Source organism: Callorhinchus milii, unplaced genomic scaffold (assembly GCF_018977255.1).
Source record: "Callorhinchus milii isolate IMCB2004 unplaced genomic scaffold, IMCB_Cmil_1.0 Scaffold4, whole genome shotgun sequence".
In the NCBI taxonomy this organism is placed as follows: domain Eukaryota; kingdom Metazoa; phylum Chordata; class Chondrichthyes; order Chimaeriformes; family Callorhinchidae; genus Callorhinchus; species Callorhinchus milii.
The window spans coordinates 63,314,878-63,338,140 of record NW_024704745.1 but is presented as its reverse complement, the minus strand read 5'-3'; the positions used below and the strand labels follow the sequence as shown (position 1 = coordinate 63,338,140).

The 23,263-nt window shown below is 40.3% G+C and overlaps 1 protein-coding gene across 1 annotated transcript in view; it reads right to left on the bottom strand.

The window, feature by feature from the left end:
- Positions 1 to 22,948, bottom strand: part of LOC103185760 (E3 ubiquitin-protein ligase SH3RF3) — a 190,648-nt gene extending 167,700 nt beyond the window's left edge. Inside the window, exon 1 of the mRNA XM_007904424.2 lies at positions 22,490 to 22,948. Within this exon, the coding sequence (XP_007902615.1) occupies positions 22,490 to 22,897 (408 nt within the window). The 5' untranslated portion in view covers positions 22,898 to 22,948. The remainder of the gene's footprint in view (positions 1 to 22,489) is intronic.
- Between the last annotated feature and the right edge of the window lie 315 nt (positions 22,949 to 23,263).

Genomic DNA, 23,263 nt, shown 5'->3' with positions numbered 1-23,263 from the left:
TTTGCATAGTGGTACAAGGTTTTTGTGTCAGAACTAAACAGCACAAGGCTTGGGTTTTGCTCGTTCAATTCTTCATATGGCAAGTTTTCAATCTCATCTGTGCAAGAGTGGGGTGAGAGTCACAAAGGGGGCAAGAGCCATTTCTCCTTCAGGGCTTCTTAGAAAATTCAGAGGATGAATGACCCCGGGGCTTCCTAGCCACTGCTCTGAGAGAGGGATCACCCTAGACTTGATGGCAAACTGCCTGCCATCTGTCCCGGTCTAGTGGATGTGACTCTGGAGAAGTGGAAAGTAAGACTATAAAAGGCCAGTAAATAGGGGGAAAAAAACATTTAACCATGTTCTATGCACCAGCCATTGGGCAGAATATTTTTTACTCACCAAATATTGTCCAATCTTCCTCTCGTGAAAGCAAGAGGAAATCATTGGATTTTTCTTCCGCTAGGTTACTGTTTCATGGCTGCGGTCTAGTAATAATAATCCTTATATCTGATATTTCAGGTTGGGAGCGTGTCTCAGAGATTTTCGCAGGATTTAACTACAAAGCATACTCTGTTGTACTTCTGTCAATAGGTCATTTTTAATGAATGAGCCTAGCCAGTGGCACATTGAACAGCAGGGTGGCTAGGTGATGGGGGAGTGTGGAGGGGAAGGAAGGAGGGCACTAATGCCAAGCATGATCCAATCCAAACACAACAAGTTGCATATATATAGCGCCCTTCACACAGGATAATGTCTCAGAGCGCAATTTCTTGGAGCTCTTTTTTATAAATTTTCGATGCATTTGATATCGCTCCTACAACATCAAAACATCTCAAAGTGCTTCAGAAGGAACTGCAGTCAAGTTTAGTGAATGTATTTATGACAGTGTGCTGCTTCACAGCGATAAATAAATATCCAACAGATTATTGAATAAATTGTGTAATAAACGCTATCAGAGAATCTGAAAAGGCGGTAGTAGACAAAGTGATAAAGGAGTCACCCTGCCCTGAGAATGCCCAGTGAAAGTAATAACTGCATAAATAAATAACCCTGGAGCCTCTGGAAAATCGTAAGCATGGGTGGGGGGAGAAATCAATGCAGAGGAATCAATGTTTTCTGTGTCTTACAAATTAATTCACATTAATTTGTGGTAACACGCTATTAGTGCAGCAATTCAAATCGACAGTATGTGTGAGTGTCTGTGCATCTGTGTGTGTGGGGAGGGGGGAAGGGGGGTGAAGTAAATGTAAAGTAAATGTTACTTTAACACTGTTCCCCATCTCCATAGAGGAAAGATGCAAACATCATGTGTAGCTAGTTCCTACAGGAGGCTAAACAAGTGGACACCAGGATTGCACATTGCAGAGGAAACCAAGGCGGGCTATTAATCTCATGGACAGTTAAAATTCAGCTCTAAATAGCACTGTGTGAAGATTGAACATCACTTCAATGAAGAGAAAATGTAGGTTCAATACACAGAGACCTCCATAAGAAAAGAACATCTACTGATTGTATTTATTACCCCATTACAAATAAACTAGCCACCAACCAATACTTATGGAAAGGAAATTTGAAACATCAATATAGTTAACAATATTCCACTAAACATCAATGCAGTTAATGATATTCTACTAGTTTCAAGGGCTTTTTGCTTCACAAAAAATCACCATTACAAATAATTTACCAGTGGAAGATGACTGGTTGTGGGAATTGCAGTGTCTCCATTCATACTATCACCAATTCACCATTTAATTCAACAAGGAGGTGTTTAGATTTACAGATCCGATCATTTGTTCAGGCACACACATGCACTCACACTCCCTGTGCCCACATGTACCAGAATTAATTCGCTGGTTGTCAGTTAAAATGAGAATTTATAACAAGTTAGGCTCCCAATGTCAAAGTTAATAACATTACCAACAATTGTTGGAGAGGCAAATAATGTAGTTAAAAGAGTGTCCAATCAATGAAGAACTAAAGCAAACTTAATCCAAACTTTGATCTGGATTCCCAGCTCTGGCTTCCCTCACCTCCGTAACATCGCCCGACTCTGCACTACCTCACCCCTCAGGCTGCTGAAACTCTTGTTCATGCCTTCATCACCTCCAGGCTCAACTATGCAAACACCCTGCTTGTCGGCCTTCCCAACTCCTCCCTCCACAGGCTGCAGATAATCCAGAACTCTGCAGCCCGTGTCCTCTCCAGCACCAAACTCCGTGACCCCATCTCCCACACTCTTGCTTGACTCCATTGACTCCTTATCCTTCAGAGGATCCAGTTCAAGATCCTGGTCCTCATATACAAAGCCCTCCGTGGCCTTGCCCCACCCTACCTCTACGACCACCAAACACCCTACCAACCCGCCCGTTTGCTCCACTCAGCCAGCACAGACCTGCCCGCCCCACCATTGGTGGGAGAGTCTTCAGCCACTCTGCTCCCAAGCTCTGGAATTCCATCCCCCAATCACTCCGCCTCGCCCCTCCTTAGCCTCCTTCAAGTCCCGCCTCGAGACCCTCCTTTTCGACCATGCCATCGGCCACCCCCCTTCCCCTCCCCTCCCTTCTCCCCCACTGACCCCAGTTCAGGTCTGAAATGCTGTACAATGTCCAGAGCCTTGGGACGTCCTCCCGACGTGAAAGGCGCTATACAAATTTAATCTTGTTGTTGTTGTTGTAGTTTGAAACCATCTTCTGAGCTACAATTTAGAGTAAACTGCTACAGCTTAATTTACGCCAAATGACTGCCACAAACCAACTGAAATTATAATGAACTAGAACTATAAAACTACTTGAACAAACATTACAGCACAGAAGGAGGCCATTCAGACCATTGGTTCTGTGCTCCTTCCCTGTATCCTATTAAAAACTTTTTCAAATATTGATCCAATTTTCTTTTAAATGTTGTTTTGGTCAAAACTTCGAAAGACACACATAACAAAGGATTCCTGGGAAGAATTCCCATCTGGATCTAGAGTTTTAAAGTATTAGAGATTAAGATCTATATCTTTAAACAAGCTTTTAAACACCTCTCCCCACCTCAACTCTTACCCCCCACATCCCCGCCCAGTCATTTCTGTGAACTGTTTTGAAACACCCTTTCTACGTGAAAGTGCAATACAAATATACATCTTCATTGTTTGTAATTCAGCAGATTCTTAAATGCAGCCTTAATGCTGAAACTGGGTTTCTGTCAAATTCTTTTAAGAATTCCACTACTTTGCTCTATTCTGGACGCTCAAAAATGCTACATAAATAGAGTTAATGTAGATCCAGGTAGAATTTCTCACCCTCAATGTTCTAATAACTGTCTAACCCTCTGTGCAAAAAACACCTTCTTACCTCCCTCTTATCTATTCTAGCAATAACACTGATTGTATGCCCCATTTTTACTGATTTAATAACCCGGCAGGAATAACTTTTCAATGATTCATTGCCCCCTCCCCATTTCTGAGACATCCTTCAGCCAGTCAGCAATTTTCAGCCACATCAAAAATCCATTTGATTTGCATTAACTTCATTTTCATTTCTAAATGTACCAGAAATAGAAGCGCTCAACTACAAATAAAGAGCCAAACAGCAGACTGTCAAAGATGTCTGCATATGGCAGCTCTACCTGCAATTGAACCCATGACATTAGGGGTGAGTGACAGAATGCACCAGACCTTGTGTTCAGTTGGCTATGGCATGGCATGGCTTTGTGATCCTATACTCACAGCTGCCAAACACCATGAAGACCGACCTTCTTTCTAATTTTTCTCACAGCCGCACTGGGCTACTCAGAAGCATGTCTAAAGGGAACTCCTGAGGACAAAGTTTTTTAGGTGCAGATAAAATCGTTCAGCTCCCAGATAGGCAGCGATATCCTTGCTTTCTTACAGACTGATACAAAGTCAAGTTCAGTTTAAAGAGAGAGGCTGCAATTCCTTAATGTCATACAATGGCCACTTTTGTGTCATGATGTGACCATGCGTCGTGACAAACCAGTTCCTCTTGTTGAACAATTATTCTAAAATGAAACCTTAATAACACAGTGACGCCCATCGACCCATGCCTGTCAAACAATCTGAATGTCAGAACAATTCAAAAGCACACAAGCCATTGTTTATTCATCCTCATAAAGTACATTCCAGCTCCTTTAATCTCCTCAAACAGCCTGCCTTTTGTCTTTGTTCGATAAAACAAAACCCTCTAATGGTGTTTTGCTGGCTCCTAAATATGAAATTCCTCAGTCTCTGAGTTAATCTCCTCGTCCATTCTCTGACCCATACACAGCTACTCCCCATTCACCCTCATTCCTTTCTGTACAGCACGACTTACAAATACTTTTCTTACTACTATCCTGCTCTTATTTATCTCATCTCTACATTGTAGATTGGGCTTATTATTTTTACCTTTGTTTCTGGAATCCCCTTCCTTTTAGAATAGCTTTCTGATAAATTGGACAACAGAGAGATGATCATTCATGATCTGAAGGCAAAAGGATTATTTCTGTTCCACAATTAAACCTGGATCATTATGATGCTTCAGTCTGATCCTGGAATAGATTGACAGCTGTTACTATTACACTTCTTTCAAGAAAGATCCATCATCTATGACAGCACCTCCTGAGGGCAGTGAGTTTCCAGGAACACGACTGCTTTCTGAAGGAGTGTTTTTTTTCAGCACCTGTACATTCTCATCAACTTAGAACTACTGCATAATGATACTTTTCCATGAACTACAAGATGCTATCCAGAGGCAGCAGTCAGGCAGCATCGCGGATCATGCGAGCAAAGACACACACCTTTATGTTCATCTCGATCCTTTACAAGGAAGCAAGAAGAAGCTGAAAAAAAACACTCCTTCAGAAAGCAGTCGTGTTCCTGGAAACTTACTGCCCTCAGGAGAAGCATCTTGTCACCCAAAGTGCAGCTCCAGAAAGAAACTCTATGTAGATTTACACCGTCTCGCAGGATCTCAGCTCTGTGATAATCTCAAGTCACAGCCAAGATCTCATGAAAGGTGACATCCATGGACCTCCTTGCTGGAGAAGCAGCCTATCTACGAGGAGGCATACATGAGAGAGAAGGGAATAGAGGGGTGTGGCGGAGGCTCCCATTGTGTGAGTAGGGAAATTTGGCAGGATCAGATTGTGGCATGTTGGAGAGAGGGGAGGAGAATGATATTGTGCCTGTTTGCCCTTTCAGTGTGAAGCCCTGTAGAAAGGGCAGAACACGTGAGAACAGCTTTGCCAGAATTACAGCATTGTGCACGTTCTCCGTGCTACAATAATAACAGTTAGAAATTCCCAGACAATCAGCATACTTGGAAGACGTTCAATCTAAAAGGAAAGCTGGAAAGCTAAAAGGAATGAAACAGTTGAGCAGAATACAAACATACCAAAGAGACATCAGGTGTGGCACCCACCTCTCTCTCTCACTCTCTCATCTGAATGCTGATCCGAGACACACACTGACATGTTACAAATGACACTATTACAGCTTTCATTCCAAAAGAGTGAAAAGCATCTTTCAATTCGTACCTCTACCTTTTGAAGGCTCCTAAAGATAAAGGACTTGACTCTGAAATGAGTTAAGGCAGGAAGAAGCTCAATGCAAATTATGCGTGTCATATGCATCAGGACATTGTAAATGAGATTCAGTGCAGGCTGATTTCAATGCTCTTTCTGACCCTCTATCAACATAGTCTCTCTTCACAATAATAAACTTCGCCAGTGAACTGTGACTCCAAAGCTTTCTGGGCACCACTAAAATAAATTTGAAAAAGGAAAATGCCTAAACCCAGTCAACAGCAGAAGGATAAATCTTATCACTCCAATAACAGCATTCTGTAGTTAATCGCTGTTAATAGAGCCCGTCCACACAGGAGCAACCAGGCTTCAGCACCGTAATAAGATCTAATGGGATTGTACAGAAATTGGATTAGGAACTCAGCTGGACAGAAATGGGTTTCATCGAAACCATAAGATCTTTCTAAAAGAGAGAGGGAGCTTTAAACTGCAATTCATAACGAATGTCCTAACCACTATCCCAGTCTGCTACGCCAATCTGGGTAAACTCCATTCTTTTGCAGAATGTATTATGAGATTTCTCCTCTCAGATGCAAAATTTTCATTCAGAAGTCTTTAAAAGGCAGAGGTAATCCTTTATGATTTTAGTAAAGCATCAAAGGCGGCTTGACATGTCTCAGAATAGGCCAAAATCCAATTCTTTATTCACTGCACCACCAAGTCAGTTAATGTACATTTTTTATTAAACTGGAATTTGTACCAAAGTGAGTTAATGCTCTTTGGCTCCTTTCGAAATCCCTTTTTATTTATCTACTGTCAACTTCACAGCGGTCTTTGAGAACCCCATTGGTATCGTTTGGTGAAAGCATTTGTGACCGTGCTTATCTGATTACATTGCCTGAAATCAAAGTGCTGCATCACTTAGAACAGGAAAGCTGAAGATCTGCTTTACATCAATGACCGATGGGCAGTGAATGCAAGAATTGGTGAAGTTCAGACAAACAATGTGCTAGGGTGTCAAGTGCCAGAACAACCATCCTCAACTCCGTCATCTGGCAAAATAGCTGATAAATAGGTGGCGCTAAAAAATGCTTTGGTGGTGCCTTAAAATGACTCTGGAATACAGTATCCAATAATTATTGTTTTATCCTCGCCACTACTGAATTTTTACCGGATCACGCTGCTCCAAATCAATTCTCAGTCTAGGGCAGATAGAAGTGGGTCCCAGGTACCGTATTAGGATGAGAATTCCTTTAATACTTCTAAGATATAATTAAAATAAGTGCTACCATTGGAATTTCATTCCCATTTTAAAACTGTTTTGACTTTTGAACAGTTTTCAAAATATATATAATTTCAGTAATAACTGTAAATAATTTTTTTTAATCTGCGTGAAAGGATAAATAAAACTGAGAAAGATTTTCGTTCTGCATTGGTCACGGGAATGAATCTGGGGTATTATCCTATATTTTCCGCTCTCAGTGACCTCATGGACATTCCTGGAATAGGTTTCTCTGCCACGGCTGAATTGTCAGCTTACTTTGAAACTACTGACAGCCACAGTGAGTGATTGGGCAGATCTTATGGTGCGGTGCAGTGGGGATCTGAAACTGATGGAAGGACCTCATCAAATCATCTGCAATCGCAGCAAACCCTCACTGGAATGTTAATTCTAACAATAGGAGCCTTGGTCTAATTTTTGACGTGTTGCTGAAATCTTCAATCAGGTCTCAGAGGAATGACATTGGAGCACAGCTGAATTGCTACTTCAATGAGACTCCCATTTGTCAGGCCAGACTAGACTGGGCTTCTGTCTTTGTGATGAAGGCATGGCTTATGAACTGTCAAAGGCATGAAAATGTTGTGAAGTGAAATATCCACTATTCAGGTTAAATTTCCACAGAAGTGTTCCCAGTCATCATTTAAAACAAATACTGTTATCGGGGTTATATTGACCTTATGGCCTTGGACAAAGACAAGGGTAAAGAAGCATTCAGCATTCCGAATCCATTATATTTATTTAGGTTGTACAAGTTGAAAAGACCAAGGAAGTCTTAACAGAAGATTCCTAATCACTGTCCAGTGAGATTTGCTCTAATGTGTGCATGGATGGATGTTTTGTGATAATAATACATAATAATAATCTTTTAATTTGATGCTGCACCTTTCACGTCAGCAGGACATCTCATAGCACTTCACAGTATTTACTGAAAAGTGCAGTGACTGTGTATTTTGTAGGTGAACTCTGCAGTCAATTTGCACTCAGCAATGTTCTCCAAACAGCCATAAAGTGAATGACCAGTTTTTATTTGGAGGATTGTTGGCCTGCCTTCTTATTTTGAACAGTGCCATGCAATCTTTAATATCCACCTGAACAGGCAGATGGGACCTCAGTTTAATGTATCATCTGAAGAACAGCATTCATAACAATGCACCCTGTGCCCCATCACTGCAGTGACATGTCAGCCTAGACTATATGAATTCAAAGTCCTGATATGGGGCTTGAAACCACAATCTTTCTCAGTTTCATAAGTTTCCCAGAACCTGTGCAAAGCAAATATATCCAATTAATGTACAAATGTTTTATCGATTGCTAGAACAGCCTGAAAGTTTGGCAGCCCAGTTACTGATTGACTGAAAACCACACACCTATTTGATGTAATGTTGAATCTATTGTGAAACATCACTCCGTCATGTTTATTCAGGTTGCTTCCGATTACAATTTTAAAAGACCAAGGAAGTGTTAGCAGATGATGCAATTGTCAAAGTGAACTCATAAATTCCCTATGAATTCACTTGTATAACTGTCAGTAATATCAATTTACATTTATACAGCTCCTTTCACGTTGGGAGATCATCTCAAAGTGTTTCTCTCTTGAAGTGACATTTGAAATGGGTTTGAGAATTAGCTTTGGACCACATAAATGTGAAGGCACAAACGGTGGGAGATTTAGTTTTCTGCACTGCACTAGATGATTGGCGAATTGTCACTAAATCCCACATGTTTAAAGTGACCAGGACACTGAAAGTAAACTGCAGAGATTTCTTTCTCTCCTGATGCCTTCATTCATCCTCTCCAGAGTGCCAATAGAATCTCAAATCCAGCAGTGGCATAAATCTGGGTCAAGTGTACCCTTAGGTGAATCACCTGGCTCCACTGTACCATAGCACCTTACCTCATCTCAGAAAGTGACACAGCCACTGAATAATTGATGCAACAATTGCACTTCCAAAAAATAAGAACTTGCTCCTCATTCACTCTACTTTTAACCCAACCAAATGGTTTATCTACACCAATCAGGTGGCACGATGGTCACCTTTATCAACTTTTATTGTCAAATTGCAGTCAGCCTGGCTCAGTGGTAGTACTTGCACCTGAGTTAGAAGGTTTTTAGAACTTGAAATCACGTAGCTGACACTTCAATGTCGTGCTGGAGGGGCCGTTGCATTGTCGGAGGTGCCGTCCTTCGGATGAAACGTTAAACTGAGGTTCCGTCTGCCTATTAAGGTGGATGATAAAGATCCCATGGGACTGCTCAAAAACAGAATGGAATTTCACACGTGTCCTGGCCAACAATCCTCCAAATATAATTGGTCACTCCATGTCTGTTTATAGGACATTGCTGTGCGCAATTGGCTGCCGCGGTTTGCCCATAAAAATACAGTCACTCCACTTGATGACATGATAAGGTGCAATATCAACTGCAAGTATTATTATTAGTAGTAATAGTAGTTATACCTTTGCATGAAGATCACATTTAAACAGATATGGAAGAGGTTGCTGCGATGCAGAGGTGTCGCTCCTAAGACACACGTGTGCACCCAAACAGAGTTGGACTGGTAGGTACCGAGAATGCTTCTAGTCACTCTCCACACCCGTCACCTTGAACAAGTTGATGTAGTGAAATATTTCGCTTTTAAACTTCCGAAAGTACAATATAAGCAGAACATTGAGGTTTAGTCTAGGTTCAGCAGCCATCGTCTCTGCCTTGCATATCAAATATGACCAAATTATCCAAATCTATATTCAAGATTTAAACAAAAAATGCAAGTTCTTTAAACAGCACAAATATTGCACAAAGATGTTTATACTGAAGGTTTCCAGTCCCATTATAAACAAGTAGTGTAACAAAAGACCACTATTTTTAGTGATTGGCAATGATATATTCCAAGTGTTGCAGTTATCAACAAATCAAAGACTAAGTTACACCTCAAGGCTATTTGACTGTAAGTTGAAAGCATTCTGGCAAGACCACGTTTGGAATACTTTGTGCAATTTGGGACATTCTACTTCAAAATAATATTTTTGGAGAGGGACCAGAAACATTCTGATAAGTTCTGAGGATAAAAAGGATCACAGAGCTGAACTTGTTTTCATTGGAAAAAACATTGAACAGAGACATGAACCAGGTGTTTAAAATCCTGAGAAGCACAGAAGATGTAAACCATAAGAAGGTTATTTGGTTTGTAATTTCCAGGGGGAATAGATTTAAAATTAACATGCTTCAAGCAAGACTGGATATTAGATTTGTTTTTCGTCTCAGAATACTGGAAATTAGGATAACTTTATCCACACAAGCATTTGATGTTATTCCGATTAAGAAATGGATCTGTACAATATAATACATACTGGCGATTTAGAAATCATGATATTGTACATATGTACTTAATTGGGAATACTACTGAAAGTTATAAGGATAGAAGCAGCCTGAGAAAGCAAATACAGTACTTTAGGATGATTCAAGTCATGTTTTATTAAAACAATAAAAATCTGGGTACTTTTCGGGAGGGAGTATGGGTGGTCTCAATAACTCAATAAGGAAGTTCAGTGATTTAATTTGGACCATCCACTTAACTCTCAGAATAAAAAAAATCAGTTTGCATCGAATGCCAGTGCCATGATAACGCACAAAATTCGTTTCAGGAATACTTTGGGGCCTTATTTACAGGATCAACACTGCAGCTAAGTAGATGTATATGTTCCGAGGTGCCATTCCATGTGAAAGGCACTGTGTAAATGCCAATTGTTGTTTCTGGCAACATGTGCAATATCAAAAACTGGCTTCTCTGTATTTTCCCAGGACCAGCATGGCAGCAGCAAAATCATGGACATTGGTGGTGGTGGGGGGATTGACAAACTCAACATTTAAAACTAAAACATTGGTTAAAATATATTTCTTTACCGATTAACTTTTACTGGAGAAAACAGGGTTTTACCAGTGAAAAGCATTTTACAAATACTCCATAGGAATAAAGGGTAATAGGCCAGTTTGAATTGGGGAGATGTGAGGGATTGGTAAACAGAGTTGAGGTTTTGCCTGCTTGCCTCTAGGGATCCATGTTTTCTTAAGTTCTTATTTGGAGCGATAAAACATTGCTGGTACTGGCACATAATTTGTACTTTGAGGATCAAAGGTGATCAAGGTCTGCATCAAAGACTGCCTTGGGAACCAGATTGTACATTAGCTGCTGACTCTGAGAGACTGCAGCCCTTACTGCAAGGACCCATTGGTACTTTGGAGAACACAAACCTGGAATTCACTTCTACCAAAATAGGATATGTAGGAGTTGAATGTCTGAACATGAGCCATTGAATAAATGGCTGCCGATCAAGCCTGCTGTGATTTGACAATAAATACTGTAACACTGGGAGCAGACTCAACAGAGGGATCTTTTAACAGATATGGCTAAATGAACATTCTTGAACCGAGTCTATTCATCGAGAAATGTCTTGTGAAACTGGAGGAGACTTGATCTGTCTAATAGCATTTTGGCTAACACATCACTGTATAACTGATCAGGACCTTCTATGCAGCGCTGTCTGCCTGCAGCAGGTTCTTGCTTAAAATCCCTGGCACTGCTGGATTTCCCTTTAAATCCTGCAACGTAACCTCTTTTAAAGCCCTAGCAAGAGCACTGCTGCTTACATGATCCATTATTCCAAACTGGGGCTTTAAACAAGCACTAAAGCTACTGTATTCCCTTCCCAACAAACCTCTTTGTTAATTTCAGATTAATTCTCGCAGTCCAAAATCAACCACTCTGAAATATTAGTGCATTCAGATGCCTTTTACATAAAAAACACATACACACAACTCTTGAGTATTAATAGAATTTAGGATTTTTTAAAAAATGAACTCACTTCAAATTGAAAAGAAGCATTTGAATCCACTCATTCACAAGGACATGATGATACTTCTGCACTCCAGTACCTACCTGCTTTCAGAATAGCCAAGCCTGCACCTCTTCTTACAAAATATACCTGCAGTAAACACACTGAAGTTGAATACATTTTGATGAAAAATGTGGTCAAATTAGAATTTTATTTTTCCTTCCCATCCTCAATATTCTTTCTTTTTCTTCCTCACCCAAAGGCAAGGAATGTCGTTATAGGCAATGACTGTGAAGTGCTCTGAAATGTTATTTTAATAATTATTATTAAGTAATGATAATAATCATTGCATTTAATATCAGACCATATCATGTCGATGAGACATCTCAAAGCGCTTCACAGGACATAATAATAATCCTTGCATTTGATGCATTCACATCTTCTAGATGTCTCAAAGTGCTTCACAGATTATACTGTAAAGTGAATTAAGCTGTTTATTTGTGGGCAAAATGCAGCAGCCAATTGCGCACCGCAGTGCTCCACAAACAGTCGTGGATTGAAGTGACCAATTTAATATTTAAATTTTTTTTCTTGAGGGATTATTATCAGGCGTGTGGAGTAAGGGAACTTGCCCAAGGTTTCACCCTGCTGGGAATCGAACCCAGATCTCTCGCTTGCGAGGCGAGTGCTCTAACCACTGAGCTACAGGACTCCTTTTACATACTGTAAATTGGATTGACCATGCATTTTGTGGGCGCAATATGGCAGCCAATTGCACAAAGCAATGTCCCACAAACAGCCATGGTGTGGGTGACCAATTTTATTTGGGGATTGTTGGCCAATTCTATGTGAAGGATGCTACATAAATGCAAGTTGTTGTTGTTACGTTAAATGGTTCCCTGTGGCAGTAGCAGTCATCCGGTAACTCACTCATTCTTCATCTGTGAAGAAGTGTGACTCTCAGCAGGCTATTCAATTAGCATCAGCATTCAGTCCTTTACAGCATTCCTGCCCCTGTGTAACATCCACACATGAAAACGTATGCTGCCAAATAGCAGTTAGGAGCAAGAATCCTAATTGGTTTTCCCCCTTCTTTTTAGTCAAAGAACACTGAGGCATCCAACCCCACCAATGTGAAGCACTCTGAGACATTATCCTATTTGAAGGACGCTATGTAAATGGAAGCTCTTGTTGTTGAGATCAATTGCGGGGCGCTCAATAAATGTGTCTGCTCATCAGACACTGACTGAGTAACAAACTTGGGACTTTCCTGGTCAAAATATTACTAATAAGAAAAATAACAGAAATAAAATTACCAGCAGAAGAGGTTTCATTTTGAATACACATCTACATTATACACCCGATACGGCTGTTCACAATACGGCATGTGATCTCAGCTTCTTTGATGTGTGTACAGAGCAATATCTGTACTGGTGCCAGTGACTGCTAACAGAGTGAGAATGGGTATATTGGCACTTTACACTAACGGAATCCAGGTGATAATTAACTGTAGGATAAGTTTAGACTGGTATATACTGTAACTGCAGTCTCAGTCCTGACATGTTAGGGTGCTTGATAAGAATCCCATCCCATCCCTCTGGGTAGGTTGTGCCTATAACCGTACAATCTCATTCAGGCGCCTGGAGGTGTTAAATTACTACCTAATGTATCCCTTGATAGTTTTATTACATTCAACCCGGGTCAGAGATTCATATCAGTTTGGTGTGAGACAGACCTGAGCTGTGGGAGAGGAGATTTTACTCCCTCGTGTGATTCCAGACCGTCTCCAATTGATATTGTTCTGCACCAGGGAAGGGAGGATTTATGTACGATAGAATCCTGAGACCTAAACTCAGTTCCCATCCATAATAAAAATGTTCTGGATTCTTTCAAAAGACAACCAGTACAAGACTGAAACCAGTTGTGTGTGACCGTCTCACTTTATAATTTTTGTTTAAAAAATTAGTTTTTTATATATAAGAAAATATTCTGACTCACATTTTTATTGTCACAGATATTAGTACCAAATAAGTCTAATTTAAAATATTTCACAGCAGGTCTCCACAGTAAAGAATCTGAATTGCACAAATGAGGATTCTTCCTTGTTATTGGAAATGCATCACACTGACCTGTGAGAACTCCGCTCTGACACAATCTACTTACTAATGATTCTTGTTAAAAAATACCCCAAATTAGACATCTCCATATGTTTAACAGCACAGTAAAAGTGCTCGCACAAAGAGTTACTTCAAACTGATTTTCTATCATAAATTATAGTGAAACTGATCACTACTTTTAGCTGTCATTATAAAATAAATATTTCTGTCTGTGCCTCCCTCATTGTCCCAATAATGTCAAAAGACAAAACCACTTTAAGAAACATTATATTGTTCTAAGAAATATTTTATTCTTCTATCCACTTGTCAGATGTAAATACTGACCAAATATTTAAATCAATGTTGCCTCTAGGCCTATTTACAATACAATACAGTAGAAGACAAATAGCATTTGAGCTAACACATAATTAAACATTGTGGAATACAACAACAACATTTGTTGGCACTGATCTCTTGAACTGGACTCAGAACCAGACTACCGAGAAAGCCACAGAGGGTGCACTCGATTCTGTTGCCAAACATGTCACCATGGAGCCAGTTCAGCTCCAAGGAAACCCGACCTCCCACCATCCCCCCCGAAGAATAGTTACTAGTTGGGTATTTGACATGCGACAAGTGCAGTTGTGAGCCCTCACTGGGTGGATGTAGTTTTCATAGTCCACACAGCAAGAGAGTCTGACACCTTCACCATCAATGTAATGCTCGTAACAATATCGATCATGTTGGCACATGTGAGTCGATCAAAAACATAACTATATGTGACAACAATGTCACGGTTAGAGTGCATTGCAATCAATGAGTGAAGTCTAGCCTGACAGGTAATGCAAACAGAGCATCCTTTGTTAAACAAACATTGCAGATTACCACCGCCCCTTCACACCCCTCCCCCCCACACTCAATCCAACGCAGCTGTGCGCAATTGGCTTCCATGTTTTCCCCACAAATATACAGTCAATTCACTCTACAGTATATATTTTGAAGTGCTTTGAGACTTCGAACACATGATAAAGCACTATATCAAATGTAAGGAATATTATTATTATGTTTTTGTTGCTTATGAACAGCTACAATTACAATGTATGGAAGATAATAATAATAATAGACTTTGCATTTGAAATAGTGCTATATAACGTCAATATACTCAAAGCTCTTCACAGGGAGTTTCTGTAACCTGTAATGATGAAGAACACAGTTTACAATAAATATTGCCTTTCGTTCTCTCTGGGGGACAGCTCATGCTGGGTGCCAATGCGACTATTCTTCAGGTATGACTCAGACAATACATTTGATCAGAGTGATATTTCACAGCCAATGTTGAACCTTATTAAGTCAAAATATCTCAAAGGGTTTTACAGCAATTACTGTCAAGCGTAGTGATTTCTTGTGCAAACGTCATTTCGTTTCGAAGTTTTGAAGTGAAACACCAATTTACCTGAAGGATTGTTGACCAGGAAACTGGGAGAAATTCCTTTCTCTTTTCAACTAGTGTCATTAGACCATTAACATCCAAATGAACAGGCAAACAGAAAAACTTGATTTTAACATCTCATCTAAAAGACAATCGAGTCCTTTGGTGGTACTGCAATGGAGCATTATCCCAGAATATAAACTCAATACCCAAAGTGGGGCTTGTTACCATAATCTTCTAACCCAGAGGCAGGAAAGCTACAAACTGAAATAAATTGAAAGAACTTCACATTGGGCGTATGACGTTCAATAGTATTATTTTGCGAGATCCCAACAGAAATGTAAGGGGTCACTTGGCTAACAGCTGTGCTAACAGCTCCCAAACAGGATTATTCTTCCCTGCTGCTTCGGAAAAGCAGATTAGTACAGACTTTCTTTTGCTGTAATGAACCTGGTAAGGATGAAGAATTTTGCTTTGATTCCAATCATGATCCCCATACGCGTTTCAAAAGGGGAAATAACCAATCATGTGGGACACTGTCTGTCGAGGCAGGCTGTCATTAGCACAGGAGAGGGCAATACTGTAATAGCAGCAGTGAAACGATTTGAGACCATCTCCCTCGAATGATTAAGTTTCAAGTGAATAATAAATCGCACATCGTATAAATTCACCATTGTATCAAACCTCACCAAGACACTCTGTACTATATATCAGTCATCCAACCGTAATGTTAAATTTACCATTCAAGTAAGGTGGGGGATTCACATCCACCTCAAGAATACGCATCACTAACCTGTTACAGACAATATTCATTTTATAAGTCTAGATAGGCCATCTTTAAAACCTATTAAAAAACTATGCAAATTATCCATCACCTCTCAAACTCTACCCTAATCCATGATTGCCAGGGTGGTTATCAGCGTGGCCACTTCACTGATAATCTGTTCTGCACCTCTACAGAGTTGCTCCAGAATACTTCAGTGATTCATCTGTCACTGACCTGGACAACTCCAAAGATTTTAACAGAGTCTGGTACTGTGCAGTACAAAATAAGTTACATTTGTGGATAAAACTGTATCTATAGCTTTTTAGCTGAGAAAAGCTATAGTTGTGTCGATCTAGTTTCCTATCAAATTGTTCTGTAGGTGTTGTAGTTGATGATTGATCCACAGATGTTGCATTATATGCAATGATGATTACTATTATTGTTAACTCCAACGCTTTGAGATGTTTCCACTTTGTTTCTTCTCCACATCAATGACTTCATTCATTTTTCCTCAAACCTATGTCTGTCAACATTCTGGGATACATTATTTCCTCTGGCCTTAACTAGAATTTTCCTACTCCTTACATTGCCAAAGCAATCTTAAAATATATTCATGTCAAACATTATTTCTCTCCTCACATCTTAAATCTCTATAAAGCCTAAGTTCATTCAACAACAACAATAAATTATATTTGTATAGTGCCTTTCATGTCAGGAGGATGTTCCAAGGCGCTGGACAGTCAGGGATTGTTATTACTATTCAAGATCTGAATGCTGCCCCCATATCTTGTGAGGCTCTTCCAACACATTTCTTGCACTGCTGCACAAGATGCAAGGAAAGGCTTGGCTTCTGACAAGTGGTCTTGCCTCATCGCTGGCCTCTCTCATTTAGCCACTACCTTTACTGTCTGTCCCTCTCTATTTCATCAATAGTATGATGGTCACTGCTCCTCCAAACGTTTCTCTCCAGTTCCTTCCAAGCTTCAGAGGTTTTGTTCTTCCTCCTCAAGTGCGTAAGAATATAAGAAAGTACTCTATTTTGATCAGCCGGGCATCCAACTCATGTGGAAACCCATCACCATGCTTAAGAGCATCCATACCACACTGAGAGTCCCACCAATACATGCCAACTAAACATGAAAGTTTCCCTCTGTTTGGAATGCAATGCGTACTTTTTCCCTGGAGGGATGCAGCCTGCTTACTTAATTCCGGAGAGTATTCGGTGCAGGTTAGCAAATGCCCAGACTTGGAGACCCCAGAGTGTGTATTGGAGTTCAAACAACTAAAAGCCCAAAGCTTGAATAAGAAGGCATGGAATGAGAAAAGACCACGCAGCACGTAAACCCCCTTCATTCTGCAAATCAATCTACCTTAACATGAATTCTACCCTCCCGTTTAATCGCTAGAGGGAATGTTCATCATTAATACTCCCTTATCCCCAAAGGTAATCAGACAAAACTCTAAGGCACTTTCTGTTAAAAAAGCAGCCCAAGGCTGTACAGACTGAATGGCTAACATCCATGCATCTAATCTACATGTTCTCTTTTTGAGGGTTGGAGTAGGGGCTGCCCACAATTACAATTGCTGACAGATTAACACATAACAGAAATTCTTTTTTAAGACAACCTCGACATCAAAATTGTTCTGAATAGCATTAAAAACAAAACCAGCAACATGACAGTCAGGCACCCAGAACAGCATAGCCAAGTCCACACTCTGTAGTTCCTTGATATGGTTATCGATTTAAGTCTCTTCACATCATGTACAACCACTGCTCAGCTGCAAAACAGCATCAATGTCACAGTATATTTGGTCAGTTAAAATGGTTTTAAATCATTTTGGCACCAGAAATGACTTCAAAAAATAAAATTGCAGCAGGATGTATTGTGTTCTCTACTACAGACTTCAACAGCAAGGACAAAAAATAAGTTATACCTTGATGATTTATACAATGCTGTACAATAATAATAATAATTATTATAATAACAATAATAAATAATAACAACAATAACAATAATAACATCAATAACAACAATAACATTAATCTTTGTTGTTAATAATAATAACAATAATAACAACAATAATAATTCTTGCATTTGATATAGCACCTCTCACTTCAGGAGAACGTCTCAAAGAAACTTACTGTAAAATGTTGTGATTGTGTATTTTGTCAGAGAATGTGGCAGCCAATTTACACACATCAACATCCCACAAACACCCATGAACTGAGAGACCAATTTTATCCTCTTGGTCAGGGCACTGAAAGAAACTCCCTTCTCTTTTTGAATAGTGCTGTGGGATCTTTAATGTCCATCTAAACAGGGAAATGGGACTTTAGTTTAACATCACATCTGAAGAATAGCACCTCGAACAATGCAGGGCTCTCCCAGTGCTATACTGGAGTGGTAGTCTACATTGTGAGTTCAAAGTCTTGCAGTAGGGATGGTAACACATACTCTTATGACTCAGAGGCAAGAGTTCCACCAACTGAGCCAGACTGACATCAGACAGAATTGAATGCGATTTTAATGCATTAGTTCTGTAATATTCATTGCACATTTAATTTGATCAGAATCCACTTGCATTACTCAGATTATTCAGCACCATTTGATCTTTTACTGCATCAAAGGTGGTAAGAAAACTGATTAAACATAAACCTGTGCTTAAAATTGGGATGTTGGCACTGATTTCTGCTGGACTCTAAATTAACATATGGCCTTCTTGCCCTGCCCTGAAAAGCTCTGTTAGCTGCTGAAGGCATCATCACAACCTAACAAAACTACATGGAATCATATAACTGTAGCTCCAAAGCAAATGATACACAAAGTGAGAAAACCTGTTTTGTCACCAGCATCTTGATATTCACCCCCTAAAGCCTTGACCTACATATGCCCCAGGATAATGATCTTATTAATTCAAAACCTCGAACAATCTAGATCCTATTTCCTGACAACATCACAATTAATCCACGGTCTGTTTGGTTTGAATTAATTGCAAACAAATAATTGTAAACACAGAAACGAAGGTGGAATTTATGATCATTAATTTCAGGAAATTCACCAGTGGACAGATGAATCAAACCAGTGCAAGACAGACACACCATTGCTGTCAGCCAGCCCACACTGCTGTTCGAGGGTATCTGGGGTCAGTGTGAGGATCACAAGCAGTAGTCACTCTGAAGTATTTGATGAGGAGACACTCTTTGTCTAAGAGTCAAGACAGCCTGCTGGAGGAGGGGGATGGGCGTCACACAGTGGTGATGACATATCAGAGAACTGTCGAATTATTTACAGATAAATATTACATATTGGCATATTGAATAGGTAAGCATCAATGCATAGGGTGACTAGACCAAGTTATTCAAGACAGGACAAAAGAAAACAGTATGTGATACTGAAGAGGATGAAGTTTTGTGTAAGGAAGAGCTTCTATATGTATCCATAATACAAGCAATTCTTCTGTTATGTGAATCGGGGGAGGGGGAGCGAGTGGGGGATGGGAAGATTCTCTGCTCAGCTGAAAGGACATGTCATCAATAGACAGTCCTTCGGAAGGCCATTCATGATTTTCTTTTGCAGAACTAATTCCAGCAACCCACAAGGGGCCCAGAGATGCTGGTTGCATCCAGATATTAAAATCAAATTGATGGGTAATGATTCACCAACAAAGTCACTGTAACGCTGGTCTGGTCACAAGTGTCTTGTTAATACAGTAGATGAAAAAGTAAGCATTAATACCCTAAGGGTAGATGTTAAAACACTTTAGTGTATCAGTCTCAAATACTGTAAAGTGACCATTTAAATCAAGGTTGAGTAAGGAAACAGAACTGTTATGGAATTACACAAGTATTTATTAAAACTTTGGCATGGTTACTCATCTTTGTAAAGATCAAGTTTATCCCACTGTTTATGTTCGTAGCGATGATGAACTGGTAACAGTTATCTGTTAATTTACCTATGAACCATCCTGGTAATAAAGATCTCTCTCACAAAAGGGCTGAGGAATGTTAGCATTTTATGGTACTGAACTGATTTGCACCCTCCATTATGGTAAGCTAAGGCTTGCTTTGCAGAAGAGCGATGATATTAGATACAGCCCATCAATATACTCTGAAATGTAGTGTTGCAATGGTACATCGATTTTGCAAGGCATGTTATTACATTGTAAACAAAGACATTTTTGTGGAATATAAACAAAATACCACAAATGGATGTTGAAGTCATGACTGTAACAACATTTATAAGGGAATTTGGTAAGTCCTGGGAGAAAAATATTTGAAGGTTATCGGGAAAATTCAGGAACATGGGATTACAGTAGATAGTTCCAGTGGAGGAGCTAGGATGAGCACAGACACAATCAGGCAAATGGTCTTATTTTATGTTGTACACTTTCTATGATTCTAGCAATGAACAACTGAGACTGCATATTACAGAACTGCTAATCTTCTCACAAGACATAAACATGGATAAGTTTAACAAATTAAACCCGCCTTCCTTACGTTAGGGAAACCACAGACTATGGCAGAAAGAATTTTCAAAAGAATTTGGAAGACACAAATAATAATAATAATCTTTGCTTTTGATATAGCGCCTTATCACATCTTTGAGACATCTCAAAGGCGCTTCACAGAATATACTGTAAAGTGCACTGACTGTATTGCAGGCGAATCGCAGCAGCCAATGATAGAGTAGAAAGGAACAAATAAGGCAGCAATAGGAATATATTTTCAAACTACAATTTGAAAAAACAGTGGAATGCAAATGCTCATCTGTCCACCGTTAGAAACATATAAGAGTAAAATCAGATTAAACATCAAATTAGTGCTCAGTAATTAAATACAGCAAAGGCAGGTGTCTGAATATCCCTGCAGACATGGCAATCTGCTCTCTACGACTCAGATGACATGTACAATGAAATGCATCTGTTGCCAGGATGGCCCAAACATCACAAGCTCTAGAAACAGATGCTCTCAGCTCGGTCACCAAAAATTACGCGCCCTGCAATTCAAGGATGAAATTGATGTGCAGCTTCATTCATATTGCTGAGATTCCTTACTTCTAATAGTCAAAAAATAAATATTCAACAAAAAATAAATATTCAAGAATGAGAGTTGTGTGGTGTGTAAATGGACTCTGAACATCAGATTTTAAACACTTTTACATATTCATATATAGTGGAAGCTTATCATGTTAATTTTAAATCCCATTTATTCATAAACAGGAATCAATTTGTAAGTAATTTCACCAATTAAAATTCCTAAGACAGCCAAAAGACTGTTTACAAGCCATGCTCCATGTCCTAACCTCATGCAGTCTACACCAAGTTGGCTGACAGTGGAAAGCAATGTTTTACTGATCTACAACAAGGAATATATAAGGTTAAAATCAGATGGGCATCATGTGGGTTAGAGCATAGGGTGTGGACATTCAGCTGTTTTAGGGCTTCTAGTTTGTGCATTTCTGAAAGCTTGGTTCACAGATACTAATAAGACCATATGCAGTGCACTCCAATGCAATTCATTGCACACAATGTTGCTGATTTTAAGGACATAAAGGTTTGTGCAAAGTTAAATTAGTCCTTTGCACACAATCCTGTGTACACTTTATCTTGTGACTATTTCTCTTCTTTCATCCAGGTTTCTTTGGAACACATCTGGGGTTCCCTCGAGTGAAAGGGATCAATGACCTGTATTCAGTCGCACATTTCCCTGTCAATCATAACACTTTATCATGATCCAGTATGAAGCTCCAATGCACCCGTTCATTGAAACCTTCTCATCAATTTAAAAAATATCCACCAAATTGCAATTTTCCGTTCGACCTGCTAGAAAATCGACATCAATCCAGAGAGACGTGGTTACCGGAGTATAAATCTGTACAGACTGCAGTACTGACAAGTATATCAATTTAACAAGGGATAGTGGTGCCACTTTAACTCAGGCGAGTCTTTGTATGTATATATATATATAAAAAGAAACGCAGTATTGAAACACTATCGGGCTGAAGGTGAATACATTGAGTGAAGGGATAGGGGAGAATATCTGACGACATGAGGGTGGAGTGCAGAGAGATGAGATCCACTGCTGACAGCAAGGGGCTTAACCAACATCTTTGAATGAGTCAATCAATTGTAAGGGGAGGCTCAACAGTAGAGCCTGTTCGAAATTGTGAAATATTCCAAAAATGTGCAAACTCCCCCCTTTCCCTTGCCCTTCCCAAGAGGGAATAATAATGACTCAAGCCCCTCAAGGCACAGGTCACACAATTCCCTGAAACGTTAAGTGCAGAGATCTGAAATGAAACACACACACACACACACACAGAGAGACACACACACATGCAATACAATACACACACAGAGAGAGACACACACACATGCAATACAATACACACACACACAGAGAGAGACACACACACATGCAATACAATACACACACACACAGAGAGACACACACACATGCAATACAATACACAGAGAGAGAGAGAGAGACACACACACATGCAATACAATACACAGAGAGAGAGAGAGACACACACACACATGCAATACAATACACACACACACACACACATGGAGATTATATAAGCCACACATACCTTTCCTGGGGATGCTCTGGTCGCTGCTGCCGGGTGATCCTTGAGAGTTGTCCCCAGAGAGGAGGAGGGGGAGGAGGAGGAGGAGGAGGGGGATGATGATGATGATGAAGCCGGGCAGGCTGCTGCTGACCCTGGGGCACAGATCGGCCCTGACCTGCTGCCGTTCCTGGGTCTCTGTTTAATCCCATCCAACAACCTGACCAGCAGGATGTTGGGCGGCAGCTCGTCCACCCCGCAGCCCACCAGGATCCTGCACTCGGGGCACCTCAGCTCGTTCCTGGAGCTGAGGATCTTCTCCAGGCAGCGCTTGCAGAAGGTGTGCTGGCAGGGCAGCACCTTGGCGGTGGTGTCCAACCTCTCCAGACACACGGAGCACTCCAGCAGATCCAGCAGCGAAGATTCGTCCATCGTCCAAACGCCTAATCTTTCTTTTTCTTTAAGAAGAGGTGGTGGTGGGTGGGTGTGTGGGTGTGTGTGTGTGAGGGGGGGGGGGGGGGGGTGTTGGGGGTGTGTGTGTGTGTGTGGGGGGTAATTGCTTCTTACATGACGTTACATTGTATCACACCCCCTCCTCCCTCCCTCCCTCCCTGAAGTGAGCAGAATCCCAGGCGATGGGTTCGGTTCTCTTCCGACATGCTCAACTAATCTCGTCCTCTCTTATTTTTTTTATATATAATATATATGTAGACGTGCATAAAACAGGTCAATGCAATGGCCAGGGGTTGCACACAACCTGCCGGGGGCTGGGGGCTGGGGGCTGGCTCTGAGGCATTT